This window comes from Glandiceps talaboti, chromosome 14, assembly GCF_964340395.1.
Source record: "Glandiceps talaboti chromosome 14, keGlaTala1.1, whole genome shotgun sequence".
Taxonomy (NCBI): domain Eukaryota; kingdom Metazoa; phylum Hemichordata; class Enteropneusta; family Spengelidae; genus Glandiceps; species Glandiceps talaboti.
Genome location: NC_135562.1, coordinates 4,441,965 through 4,457,365, shown reverse-complemented (window position 1 = coordinate 4,457,365; position 15,401 = coordinate 4,441,965). Strand labels below are relative to the sequence as shown.

Here is a 15,401-nt window from a genome sequence, read left to right as displayed (position 1 = left end):
TATGGGATAAAGAAAATATATTGCAAAATCACATTCAGCAGAATTAGAAAATGTAACTTTCACATCGTACACCTTTCTCGCGAACAAGTCAGAGTGTAATTTTTTCGCTCTCACGGAACAAGTAAATGCCATGCCATTGGAAGTTTGTTCGCAGAGGTCTGATGATTTTAAGATGACACACACTGACGTAAACTATTGTGTTTAATTGGTATTAGAGACACATTTGACGTGTGAGGCTAAACAGTCGTATCATACCGTAGTGATTCCAAAAAAGCTTGCCACTGTTTGAGGTAATTAGCTATTATACAAAAAGAAGAAAAGAAGTGTATGGCAGAAACTAATAAAAATAAATCACATACATGTATTTTAGGCAAGGGGTATGGTCAATCTGGGGTATACTGCTATATATGTTCCTTACCAAAGTAGAGAGGCTATTAAAACAACCCCACCAATGTTGAGTTGAATACCCCTCCCTTGACCCGGACCCTTGACAGCCAACTCAAGAATTACCCTGGCAACAACATCTGTCCCCTTGACAACGGAAGTACCGTATAATAATGTCAACAGTTCAATGTCAGTTCGAGTACTTTTCGACCTGACCGACTTTTGTATATAACATCAACCATGAAGCTTGAGTGACAACCAGTCAGAAGTTAATCGCACAGTACACACGCTTCAAGCTGCAAGCTATGCGAGCCCGGTGGTATAGCATCAACCCAGCGACGGTTGACGCACAACACAACACAACACAACACAACACAACACAACACAACATAACACAACACAACACAACACAACACAACACAACACAACACAACAACTATACATAACTGCAATTCAAATCTAATGTGTATGGTTCCGTACTGCTTGGATGTAGACGATTAATAAGAGAATCAGGAAGACATCTTTTGATGGAGTTGTCGATGGCGGAGTAGTTACCTTGTGCCACTGCAGTATGCGTGGTTCGGGTTCGATGCTTCGGCTGGGTTTGATAAAAAAAAATATCAGATATGCCGTGTGGAAGAATGGATGTTCTATTTGACCTCCCGAATCAACGCAGGTTTTCCTCAGATATTCTGGTTTACTTCTTATTTTTCACTGGGGTGTTGGACAGGTGGCGACACGCGTATTTGAATTTCCGATTTTGATTTAATAAAGTACACATTACTATTTTATTCATGTAACAAGTGTAGTGTGTAATTAAGTTTTTTTATATTAATATGTTAAAATGTTATGTTGTAATGTATACGTTGTGAGAAATGTACAAGAGTACAAACATGGTATCTTACGTACATTCAGTTTTAATGTCTTTAATTTCTAAATCAAATATCACTTACTTCACATGCCAGTTGTAAACATGTCAAAACAAAATCTTACCATCTGGCGAGACATCATTATTACTAGTGTTATTCCCTTTCTGACGTGGCAAAATTCCTCAGGGTACCAACATTCCCACCAACATTGCAACATTTTGTTCATTGCGGAACTACCATAACGTTATCAGATCGTTCTCAAAGCATATAGTAATGTTCCGCATATTTTGTTAGGCGCCGTGAACTGAATTAAAATGTAATAAATGTACTTATACTACGGCTAGACCGACTCTGCCAATCAGATCGAGGCCTTGATTTCGGTTGGTTTTATGGAGCCATAACCCACTCTTTCTTAGGGGTGTGACCTATATATCCGTTTGATCGAGCCAATCACGCCGTAGTACTATAAGTAAGATAGACAACTCGTTCGGTAGGGTTATGTGTCAAACACTCGGGGGCTACGCCTCCTACTTTATTGGCACATGACCCTCCCAAACTCGTAGATTATCTATTACTTTGAACCTGCACTTGCTGTAACTGGGATATTTATTTTATCAAATAACTAAAACTGTATTCACAAAAATTGGTCAATTACTCATGAAAAAGGCCCTGTATCTGTTATTTAATGGTCAATGTTATATGTAGTTAGTGTAATGGTCAGTTTAAATCTTAAGCAAATACTTCAAACTTTTGAATATGCCACTATGTTAAAACTGTAACTGGAGTGTCATTTTTCGGCCAGACAACCACAATATGTTCACTGAAAAGTGTTACAATACCACACTATACATGCTAATCGTGGTCACCGGATATTATCCATAAACAGTTTGAAATTATGATCGTCGTTGAGGGCGCTGGCTTTTGCGATGGATCCAACAAAAATGTATCGTGTGTGTACATCTACAAAAATACCTTTTCTCACAGGTGATGCATACTGTTCACGGTGTATGATATTACGAGTAAGTTATTATACCTAATAACATAACATTTCTTTAAACGTCCCAGTTACAGCTAGTGCAGTTGATATGTTTTAGCAATGAGGGTTACAGACGATAAATTTTAGCCCTGTTAGTATACCACTAGTAGGATATTTATCTAGCCAGGCAAAACAATGAAGAAATGTTAATTTGTAAGAGTTTTGTCAAGATTGACAACGTTTTTTTTCTACTCAATATTCACTCTGCAATATTGGTTTCCATTATAGAAAGTAAACATCATCATTTATGCATACGTAGTAGTAACTGCGCAACACTCAAATCGTATCACGTGGTTTTGAAAATATCTGGCATATACTGACGATTCTTGTAATTCCTGTCTTCAGAGACAATATCGGACCACGCTGACATGCGACTACCAATAAAAACTGCCGACTCTGTAGAAAGGGGAAAGGGGAGAAAAATACAATTAATTAATTGATTAATTGTCAAGTATGGGAATTGCTCCCAATGACAGGCATATACAAGCTTACACCCAAATACAATAACATGATTCGAGAGATTTTCTGTTCATGTTTGGGACTACGTGACAGGGCTGTTGGACACTCGTTCTTACGTTACTCCGGGAACTGCCAAGACTTTTCACAGTCACGTCACTCGACAGTCCAGTAATAACGCATTGCACCTGAGGGTTTATTGTGTTATGTATAATATTGTGTTGTGTTGTGTTGTGTTGTGTTGTGTTGTGTTGTGTTGTGTTGTGTTGTGTTGTGTTGTGTTGTGTTGCGTTGCGTTGCGTTGCGTTGCGTTGCGTTGCGTTGTGTTGTGTTGTGTTGTGTTGTGTTGTGTTGTGTTGTGTTGTGTTGTGTTGTGTTGCGCGTTGTGTTATGGCATGGCATGACACGTTGCGTTACGTTGTTTTTTTGTTAAATGCAATGTTATGTTAAGGTGTGATTAATCATTTTAAATAATAGCTAGTTGAGAATTTTACACAGAGCAGAACAATTTTGCTTGATTATTTTTCGTTTTCGATTTTACTCCTTTCCCACTTAGGGATCGTCTAGTAAATATTGAAGCATTGGAATTGACCTAAATACCTACTTTGGGTAACAATGACCTAGATAAATTTGACACGTCACATGGTGTACCAGGGAGCGCCATCACTAAATAATGTATTTGAACTCTACTTGAAATCTTCATACAGATAGTGGTCCATTCAGACGTAATAAAAAATATTGTCATGATTTACTTACTAGCACAAATTTCCTGTTCTAGGAGGGATAGACGAAAGTTATCATCGAGGTCAAAATCTAAACCTAGTATTGAAATACCCAGTAGATCATCTCGACTGTACACGTTAGGAACTTCTTTCTTTAACTCTTGTACAAACTTGTCCTGTAAAAATGGGGAAAGTGTAGTCAATCCACAATTCACTACACAACCAACCAACCAATCAACCAACCAACCAACCAACCGATCAATCGATTGATTGATTGATTGATTGATTGCTCAAGGAAATCGATCGATCATCTGTCTGTCTGTCTGTCTGTCTGTCTGTCTGTCTGTCTGTCTGTCTATCTATCTACATGTCTTGTACGGGAGAGACAGATCGAGACAGAGATAGACAGACAGTGAGACAAACAGAGAGAGAGAGTCAGACAGAGACAGAGACAGAGAGATAGGGTGAAAGATCTACAGACACACAGAGAGACGAATATTTACCACTAACCATCCATCTGTGTAACCCATACACACTACATGACAACATTCCGCCAAGTAATAAAAGGTAATTAAGATTACGTGTAATGTTATTATTACTTTGAAAACAACCATGAAACTCGATATTACCTGTGTGTTTGGTGGTGTGGCCAGGTATACAGAGAAAATGGAATGTTCTTTCATGACATTCAGTATATGAGACACCATCGATCTCTCATCGGTCTTCAAAAGCAGCTGGCAGTTATTTCGTACATTGTTGTCGATGACTCCGTTGTTGCACCTTTCACAATAAAAAAACAACGTTTGAAATCATGTAAAGAAATATAGCTAGGTGTTTTTGAAATAAAAAGAAATATAGCTAGGTATTGACAAAAAAGGTTAGTACATGATAATTATACAAGATGACCTTTTCTTTGTAAATGAAGAAAAGTGCGTGAGTAAGATAATTATGCATTATGTAAATGATTGGTGACAGGTGTTTTTATCCGTACATGACAATTTCCAAATGCTATTATCATGCAAGGATTGTAAGAGTAAATAAATCAAAACTTTGCTATGTTCACATCAGTGATGTGCACATGTGTGTAAATTGAACACATACATGTGTGGTTATCGTGTTAAGTGACTGATAAATCCAAAGATGAAATAGTCATGTGTTAATTACACCTTACCATGTTCTTTTCCAGGCTTCATCAAATCGCCAATGTATCCCAAGGAAATTCCTGGAATTGATAACTTCCCATATAAAGGAATCCGCCATCTGTCGTATATCTGGTGGCCTTCTCAAATATTGCGCGAAAATGGTGACATAGTCGTAATAATAGAATCGCACCATTAAACCGTACGGATAGACCAAACCTACGCAGTTAGCATCAGACTCAAATAATCCTTTAGCACGGAATGTTTTCAATGAATGTTCGCCATCCGCTAGGTTGCTAGGCAACTCTATCAACACACCTCTGTCTTTGTCAAAATCCCGAATTTCAATTTGTGTCAAATTTTTATACATCGTGACTTTTGAGTTGACGGATGTTAGGTAGGAGTTATACTGTTCTGACGTCAGAGCGTTCGACATGTTGATTCCACTAAAAAGAACTTCAACTTGACCATTGCACTTCTTACTGAAGTCCTGCATTGAAATAGTTGGAAGAAGCGACCTGAAATGTTCCAGGTCGATGACTTCCTGAATGTTGCGCACGCGCACTGAGTTTTTCAGCTCATCAAAAAATGGTGCTAAAACCAGAGTTCTGTTCGAGTACATGGCAACAGCAACTGACATTTTAAAACCGATCATTTGATTATTGAGACCCTGGTTTCCAAGTAAAATCGGAATGAGATATTTATTGTTTGTCCTCAGTTCGTTTGGCGGTTCTCTTTTCACAGAATTAAGTGGCCCGAACAAATCAATTGGGATATTGTCCGGGTCTGGGTTATCTCTTATAGTTTTACCGTGTGGGTACACACCTGTTTCGTCTGACAACATTGCAGGTACAGAGGGTAAAATCTTTGAAAAACATAAATACGTGACTGAAGTCCAGAATATAGTCCCAAAGAATATGAAGCAAAACCAACTCCGTCGTATCCTTGGGAGTTGAACCAACGATCGCGGGGATTTGAGTGTCATCCGCCGTGACATCCAATTCGGTCGCCGGTGAGACTTCATTTTGAGAAAATAAGTTTATCGTACAAAATATTAAATGATTTCCACCTATTCTGACGATTTTGTGCGTATGAACTAAACAGTTTTTGCCTCCAATTTAAGAAACTACAAATTGCATAGAAATTTATACTACATGTAATAGCTTGAATTGACAGTGTTGGAACTAGTTGAATAAATTATCTTAGTTCCAAAATAGCAACACAGAGTGCTCCACGTTTTCAACAACTCGTTAATCAGTAACTTACAATTTGGTAGAGTGTTTTTCTAGGAATTTGGTTGAACACGTTACTATGGTTACATGTAGAAAATTTATATCCAAATCCATTTGACGTGGCTGACATCCAACACTTTTGTAGCAATGTGACAGCTGACCAACTCTGAATGTTTCAATTAACCGGATGGAGATCTAAAACTCGGGGAATTGAATATGTGGTTTTTTCTTCTAATAATCGACTAGAAATTACAATTTTATGATCTTCTTCCAATAAATCTTCTTCTGACTAATTTCGACGTCAAAAATATTTCTCTGCGACAATCCTACCGTTGTGTAATAAGCCGATGGAGCATGTCAACATCCGTCATAGCACACCAACTAACGATCCAGAGAAAGTAACACCATATTATACCGGTATTATCACCATGAAGCTGGTAGCTGGAGACACATATGATCAAATAAGGACATCAACCTGTTCCAAATATGGACATCAATATCACCCAAATATGGACATCGACGTTATGGCGTTGAACAGACGACTAAACGTTAACGGTTACAATATTGAACAGAAAATAAATGTTTTGGATTGAACACGTCGAAATCACACTATTTGACCTCTTCCATGAACAGAATGGAGCCGAATACGTCATATTAATCTTTACCAGCTGTTAATCCATCTGTATACACTGCGTCAGTGATATGACCGATACACATGGTGAAGTGAACAATAGTGGCAGAAATATGTCATTCAAAGCGTATTTAGGCAAACAGCTGAGTATACTAACATGGATTTTTTTAGGTAATTAATCGCAATATTTGTAGAGAAATAGTCAGGAGCTGAAGTCGTCCATTTGAAATCTGTTTTAATGATATTACTAATTTAGAATCCACATTTTTTTTGTAGAGAAAAAGTTTGACTATTTGTAGTTTTGATTTATGGAAAATGGTCCTATTTGTGTCAGGAGGTTGTGGTATGGTGGTGGTGGTGATGATGATGATGATGGTGGTGGTGGTGGTGGTGGTGATGATGATGGTGGTGATGGTGGTGGTGGTGATGATGATGATGATGGTGATGATGATGATGATGATGACGACGACGACGACGACAACAACGACGACGAGTGCTGACCAAAAATAAATTGGATTGGACATATTGCCCCATACCATTTGTACGTATACTGCTACACAAATATGTCGTGATTGAATACTATCATGAGTGTATGATATTACAAGTCATTATATTTAAAAAAAAATAATTTCAAAAAATGTTCCAGTTGCAGCTAGTGCAGATTTAAGAATAAATTAAGTTCTCAGTCTATTGGAATACCCATACTGATCTCTCTTGCGTTCAAATTCTGTATGGGCATGGTGTTTGTTACTAGGTGCATTTCTGTTCACATGTGCAATGTTCATTCACTTAACCACCCATCAGTTATCTTTAAAATACACTACATTTGGCAGTTGCTTTGGTCATGGTCTTTGTTACTAGGTGCATTTGTGCTCATTTGTGCAATGCTCACCCACTTAACTACCCACCAGTTATCTTTAAAATACATCACATTTTGGCAGTTGCTATGGGCATAGTCTTTGTTACTAGGTGCACTTGTGTTCACTTTTGCAATGCTCATTCACTTAACTATGGATCAGTTACCATTAAAATACACTACATTTTGGCAGTTGCTAAGGGCATGGTTCTGGTTACTAGGAGTATTTGTTTTCATTTTTTATAATCCTCCTTTACATGAGTATGTATACCTATTATTGCCCTATTGTTATCTTTGGGGTAGACACTACCATTTGGCTGTTGCTATTGGAATAATCATAGTTGTTAGGTGTATTTGTGGTGTATTTTTGTTCAATTTTGGAATATTCATTGACATGATTATCAAACGCTGTTATCTTTGAAAAGGAAACTCGTTTGACAGTTTACCCATGATCTTTGTTACCAGGTAAATTTGTGTTCAAATATGGAATGTTCATTCATGTACTCTCAACACTGTTATCTTTGAAAAGAAAAATCATTTGACTGTTACTATGGCCATGGTTGCTGCAAATATGGGTGAGAAACAAATGATCATTGCCTAACCATGTGACTGATCAAAAACTGTTTGCAAAGTTACTGTAATATAACCATACAATAGGTCATGTTACTGGCATTTCAAGTCGATCATAGCACTGGTAATAATGAATAAGTATTTTTGAAAGAGTTGTCCACGAAGCAAGTTAAATTTTTAGAATGTCTTTTTATTAATTGGTTAAAAAGCTTTGAGTTACAATGAGGAATGTGATTGCAGGGTGTAATCTTCTAGGGTATAGTCATTTTCCCCATTTACAAAACTTAAAAGGTCACTGGATGTATATGTATGTACACATCAATTCTGCTTTAGATTTTCATTGTTATGAATATGCATGTATGATGTATCATACCTCATACAAGCCAAATTTATTTCGTTTGAACAAAAACACGGAATTTGAGTCATTCTACGTTACGATTTGCCAAGTCACATGCATTTCAACAAAAATATGGAATTTATACTCTAGTCACTATGTGTCACTACGATGTGCCAAATTGCATGTGTTTGAACAAAAAATATGGAATTTATACTCTAGTCATCTAGTCATTATGTGTCACTACGATGTGCCAAGTTGCATGTGTTTGAACAAAAAATATGGAATTTATACTCTAGTTGTTGTGTCACAACGATGACTTGTATGTCTACAGCACTGGTCCTGTGATGCTCAAAACATGAAGGGTAAAAATGTTCAAAATCACTATTTTCCCTGATTTTCCGTAAATTGTGATTGTGGAGATATAGATTTGTGGTATCATTATCCAATATTTTTCTTCATTCTGCCACAAAATCTGTATACTTTTGACTTAAAGGTTTTGTCACTACTTGTCATTTGACTCGTAGTGACATTACCCCTTAAGTCACTCATATTTTCCATGGCTGAGGAAAGAAAAACTATTGGGTATCATATCTAAATACTATAATTCTATTTGGAGTTGCTTATATTTGTGAAAAACCTTAAAAGATTAAATAAAGCCTTGTACCTATTACAAGAATGACAGACACCATCTGTCTCTCTATGAACATCATAAATTTTATGATATACAACCTCTGTGTTATTTCAAAATAAAATACTAAAAATACACATCTGTAAAATTACATTTGAAAGACTTAAGTTAGGTATAAAAGAGCAGGTCAAGCGACGGTCAAACTAAAATGGAAACATCTGTTTAGCAAAAGTTTATATAGAGCTTGAACCCTTGTCAGGGGTATGAAAATAGTTTTGATATATTTCAGCCTTCCATATTCAAAATTGAATACATAAACAAGGATAGTGTCTTTGTATTTGAAATGTACAATTACTCTATTTACTCATAAAATAAAGCCCAATAGTACTAATTGAAAAATGTTTCACGGCTGGCAACATGCTCGCTTGAAGGAGGTCACAAGTGCTTCCTTTTTGCAGATGCAGCATTTGGATTCACTGAAGTGTGATATATTAATTTTTATACAAATAGCACCCCCCCCCCCCATCCCGATGTGAATGGGGTGAGCAAGAGATTGTATGCAAAGATATGGAATACACATTCTGCTCGAAGAGTGTGGCTAACTGAAACTGTAAAATGGAAGTGTTTGCGACCTCCCTAGAATGAGGGCGCCACCAGTGGTGAAACATTAATTTTCAAAATAGCATTATTTTGAGACCCTTGGATGAGTGCTGTACAGGTTGAAAGCTAGTTTGACAAAGCCTGTTGACCTGAAAAGACAAGACATCACTCATAAGTAATAAGAACCCTTGATCTTTGTACAAGAACTAATATTACAATGTTTTACAGACATGTTCAAGGATATCAACTTGTACTGAAATTTCATAATAATATTCAAGAAGTACAAATAAGTTTGTAAGTTTTGCAATAACAGTAATAACTTATATCAGGAATGAAAACTACAAGAAGTTGTTAATATATTTAACTGTATTTAAAAACTTAGTGATATTTATGTAAATATTCTATAAAAAAAACTTTAAAAAATAAACCTCAAATTCTGTGATTATTTCTTGAGCAATTAGTATGGTAAATATTTATATACTTGTATACTGTTATGTTTACAGTATACAGAACACAAACATACACCAAAATTGTGGCTGTAGAAATGGGGAGAAAAAATCTAGAAAGTAATACCAGATTGCAAATCTGAGATAAATAGGTTCACATGTGTTCTTATATCGTTTACTATTGTGTTAATTTGAAAGGAAGTGATCTGATAGAGTTAAGTTAACATAAACATTGTATACAAAATTGCTGATAAAACAGGCTAGGTATAAATGCTAGCAAATTACTAAATTTGGATGGTGGGATCTCGAATTCCTCTTTTTAAGTTTTCTTATAAATCAACGCTAAAACTATCATTCAGTAAGTACATCTTCATTATTTTATAAAGTGACAAAGTCTTTCATATTTTCCCTCTTGTAAAAGTCATTCGCATTATTAAATATTCTATTTTTTTAAAATAGACATCATTTGTAGTAACACAAGGACAACATAACAAGTACATAAATGTGCAAAAATATGTTGAGGCACACATCACAGAAAATAAATATGACAAATCATGTTTCTTTGAACTCATAATACTATTTACAAGACATTTTTTACAGTTCCTTAAAATTCTACAAAACTCGAAATCATTTTAATTTCATAGAAATTGTCACAAAATATACACTATAGATTCCACAAATTTAAATAATGAATTAAAGTTGTCAATGTATGGTTGAAGTTATCTCCATAATGCAACTTTACTCAAAATGGAGTTGTCTTCACTTTGAAAAATCTGAAAGTAAAGCGGCACAAACTGAGATTGTATGTATCGTTACACCGATGAAAATTCTTATTACATAAAAACATGAGTCTAAAGGCTCTTTCCAAATCACGATTAAAAATCAGGTCTCTAAATAGTTGTCTGGCAGAGGTATAGAAAAGTTGGTCCAGAACAAAAGAAAGGTCCTTTTACATGTAAATCCTTTTAGCTCCACTGGTAGATAGCTAGATAACACTAATGTAAGATTCTGGATTGAATTTCGGACCTTTCGACTACTTTTGCATTATGATGAAGTTAATGCATGCCTTTGATGACATCAAAAATTGTCTTCTGGCATTGTTGTCACAGCTGAAGGCATAATAAGGACTTCCTAAACATTTTAGTATCCATGTACTAAAGTATATTAGTGAATCATTTATGTCTTATGCCTGAATACAAGATTTATGTTCTACCAATATAGCAAGTAATGGTCTTCACTGGTCTCTGCTTCATCACATGACCTATCCGTTCATGTGAGATTGCAGGTAACTAGTAATTGCCCTCTTGGATCTGCCATTACTAGATACTTGTTAAACATAGATACCATTACTAGATACTTGCGTATGTATACATTTGTACAATGTATGCAGGGACCAGTGAAGTGATGGTCAAGTAACTAGAATGCCATATAGTATAGCTACCATTAAATATGCAACAGAATATAATTACCCCTAATACACATACACGCTCAGCTTATGCCCCTTTATTTGGCAACTGGAAACTTAAAATCAACGAAAACATTTATACAACTTTCCAAATTACATTTAGCTACTGAAATTCAACAATCTTTTAATTACTTCTGTACTGATTTCAAAATATGATTAGATTAGTAAATCTGAATTTGCACATAAATAAATTTAACCTCAGTCTATCATACTGTTAGTCTGCAAGGTATGCCATGACAGGACACCCTCACACATCAGCCGCTAGCTGATAAGGTGTGGCACAACACAAACTAGGATACTGTGACCATATGTATTTTGGCTTTTTAACTCATCTCAGCTTACACTGGTGGAAATTCAACTGTTGTGGTAGCTAGTACACACAACATTTTTTGATAAAATGAGAGTTGCAAACTGTCAAGTTCACTCCATGATAGATGGCGCTGTTTGTTTTCACATCACATCACAAAGCTCTGAGCTTATCAAAAATATGTTGTGTACTGGTTAAATGTTAAGTGCTCAATTTAACTCGGTTAGCTGACACAATTTTTGTGCAAAAATATATCCAGGTGAAAAAGGAATCCCTTTCACTGGTAATTTCTAGGCAACCACATGTAATAAAGACAGATTTACTTCAAATCAATACATTAACGTACAAAAGTGATGTGCCTATACATACACTTCAGTCAAAAAAATTTTATCAGCCAAACTAAAGTGGAGCGAAAATGTGAACGATTGTATTTCTGCTAATAGTTGTATGTGCCAAGATAAACATTCACAGTAGTGGTGAAATATGTATGTGTAGGGATAAGAAACATGTTTAAAAAATGTTTTAAAAAATCACAGACAAATTGTCTAGATGATTCTTATCTTGGCAAGGTAGTGTTAACTGTTTGTCTTGCTTCTAACTTCAAGTTCAAGATTATTTGGAGTCTTCATTGGGTGAGAATTGTCCTTTTTTTCTGCACCTACAGCAGGCACTGATAGACTCTCCTAAAATAATCATTAGTACCAGTCCTATGAGAACACACACCCACCATTCCCATACCAGTGGAAATGTTAGGTTTACTGTAAAACAAGACAATAAGAAATGTTAGCTTCAACATAACAAGAAATAAAGTGACAAATATTAATGTACAACAATGGTAGATTCAACTTTTGGCAAACTAACACAGCCATAAACTAAACCTAACACAGCAACAAACTAAACCTATAACACTGCCACAAACTAGAACTACATCATGCACAAGCTAAGTTACTGTATTTGAACAGAAAATATGGGTTATATACCCTGGTTGCTTCATCATGTCATGACAAGTCACATTTATGACATTGGTTCTGGGGTGCTTGAAATATGAGTCATACATTCAAAATTGTCATTAATTTTCCCCGATTTTTCATAATTTGTGTTTGACGAGGTATAATTACATTATTTATTTTTTTTTACCAACAATTTTCTTCATTCTGCCGAAAAATACTTGTGACCTGAAGGTTTAGTCACTTCTTCTCTGACTTACAGTGACAAGGCCCCTCAGGTCACCTGTATTTATCTTGGTAGAACAAAGGTGCTTTGGAGTAATATCTAATCACACAATTTAAGAAACCATTTCTGCAAATTATTGATGCAGCTAACACTTTTCCAGTGAAAATTATGCCTTCAAATACAGACAGTACAATGAAGTTGATATCCAAGTACACAATATTTTTCATAACGGTTATGAAAATTAAACAATGCATTTTTTTATACTAGAATTCTCCAACACTGTGCTAAACATACTATACGTTTGTTTTACATGTCAAAGATGTACAATAGCATATTGCGACTATAGTTTGGGTTTGTGTCTATCTTGGTAAACCAATCGAAACCTTGATTAGAGTATTAACTCACCTGCACATACTATTGCACAATGAATGACAGTTATAGTCAAACCATAGTCCCAAATCCAACTGTCTAAATATATCAAAAATATCCATGTAGTAAATATATACGTTGATTCTAGAGCTATAATATCACCTGTGGAATAAATAAAACAGAACACTACATGAGAATAGTTGGCTATATGCCGTACTTCTGCTGTGTATCAGGGTAACACTGAAGGATAAAATTTGTAGAAATTACATAGTTTCTCATACATGTATGTGAAACCATGGGTGGAGGATCTATGGTGAAACTGTACATTTGAAAAGCATCCTTTGGAAAATGGTTGGGGCACTGGGGTTAATTATACCTATAGTATAAATCAAAATGTATGTTGCTCTAGAATACTTGCAATAGTCAAAACAATTTCTCCAAGAAAGTGTAAGAACAAACAAGGAACAGAACAGAGGTCTCGGTGATAATCTAGAAATAAAGAACCATTACTGATGATGAATGGGTAGATTTTGGTATGATTATCAATTGTGATTTTGTTTTAGGCATAAATGTTGGAGAGAGATTGGGAATCCTGGTAAGACAGAAAATTGGAAACTGGCATCATTTCAAACAATGAGAATTCCTGGGGGCAGCAGAATAAAATGACCGAGGAACGGCAACCAATTGAAGCAGATTGCACCTCTTCATTGCCCTTAGCAAAACACTGATATTGATAAAGACCCTTGGTAAAATTTACTTTACCAATACATGTTACTTATGTATCATACCATATCTGAATACAATTACATAGTAATGTACGAATAGAGCTTATTAGTATTACTCACTAAGAAAAGGTTGACTTGTCCATGCTGATTGATTGAAAGGTACCAACTGGTAGAATTTATCATCAAAACTTTCATAATGGAATGGAATTGTACCATCAAAAGACTCAAGTCTGAAAAGAAAATCAACTTCATGTTAATAATAATCTTGTAATGTTGCTCTCTGTAAAATCATATGCATAATATACATCGACAACACAGTACCACAATATTGCGGAAAATTCTCTGCAATAGTCAAATTGAGGAAGGAGCCCACCCGAGGGGGGGGGGGGTTAGCCTCCCTGGAGCATTGCTGGCAGACGAAGCATAAAAGTCGGGGGATTCTGATTTAGATAATCGCGTCCCTTACACCTTTTGCAAACAGTATCTAAAACAAGGTTCCCAGCTGGCTGATCAACGTCCTTCGGAAACTGTGTTTTAATCTGAATATATACACGATGTATGCCTAAAAACTGGACGGTTAACATTTACGTGACTCGGACTAAAACTCGTCTACTTTTGTAATAAACATGATTTTCTGGATAATTAATTGAAAAGCATAATTTCTTTACCTGAATACACCGAATACGACAGTTGCAGCGATGTAGAAAACAGCATAGAACGAGAACAGACATACCACAATATTGAGGAAAATTCTCTGCAAAACGAATAGAGAGAGGCATATTGAATAGTACATCAATAAAATTTGTGAGCTAATGTGTCAAAGACAAGAGTGACAACTAAAAAATGTACATACACCGGTAGAAACTGTCATTTTCGGCTAGCATGGTGACGGCGAATCAACCATAAACACACAGAAGCCCTACCAGCTCGATAGTATTTTACCCGACTCAAATAAAGAATCCTCTTACAGAAAATATATTTATTGAATTAATGCTTCGTTCACAAATTGCATAAAAAGTAGATTATGTTGAGGAATTTTATATTAAATGTTTAGTTTAAGAGAAAATGAAATATTTTACTGCTTAGAGAAAGAAATTATAATTTTTAGATGACACACATTAAGTTTTTAGTGTACGAGGATACAGGTCAAAGGTTGGATAATTCTGACGATAGGTTCAAGGCTTTTCACAGATATGATGTAAACTGTGGCATTTGGAGTATAATTTGCAAAGAAATATATATCGACGTTTAGAAATAAAATACTAGTTCCTTAATTACTTACTTCCAATCATTTTCAAAGCTACTAAAATCTGACATGACAAAATATTTCCATATTCAGCAAAATTCAAAACATATTTCGCGCCAACCCCGGCTGACGCCTATTCACAAAGTTCAGCTGTGGATCCATACGCACCAAGTTAAAATTTCCCTGGTTGATATGATCCACGCCACAATT

General features: G+C 35.6%; 2 protein-coding genes across 2 annotated transcripts; both read right to left on the bottom strand.

Moving 5' to 3' along the window:
* Positions 1 to 1,333: 1,333 nt before the first annotated feature.
* Positions 1,334 to 5,806, bottom strand: LOC144445750 (uncharacterized). Its single transcript, XM_078135393.1, has 4 exons — positions 4,639 to 5,806; positions 4,097 to 4,247; positions 3,502 to 3,643; positions 1,334 to 2,685 (listed from the first exon to the last, which is right to left on the bottom strand). The coding sequence occupies exons 1-4, from the start codon at positions 5,628 to 5,630 to the stop codon at positions 2,576 to 2,578; spliced, it is 1,395 nt and encodes a 464-aa protein (XP_077991519.1). The 5' UTR covers positions 5,631 to 5,806; the 3' UTR covers positions 1,334 to 2,575.
* A 6,296-nt stretch (positions 5,807 to 12,102) lies between these two features.
* LOC144445919 (putative transmembrane protein 244) lies at positions 12,103 to 14,887 on the bottom strand. Its single transcript, XM_078135561.1, has 5 exons — positions 14,799 to 14,887; positions 14,614 to 14,699; positions 14,066 to 14,175; positions 13,257 to 13,382; positions 12,103 to 12,436 (listed from the first exon to the last, which is right to left on the bottom strand). Exons 1-5 carry the CDS (start codon positions 14,814 to 14,816, stop codon positions 12,291 to 12,293), a joined length of 486 nt encoding a protein of 161 aa, XP_077991687.1. The 5' UTR covers positions 14,817 to 14,887; the 3' UTR covers positions 12,103 to 12,290.
* Between the last annotated feature and the right edge of the window lie 514 nt (positions 14,888 to 15,401).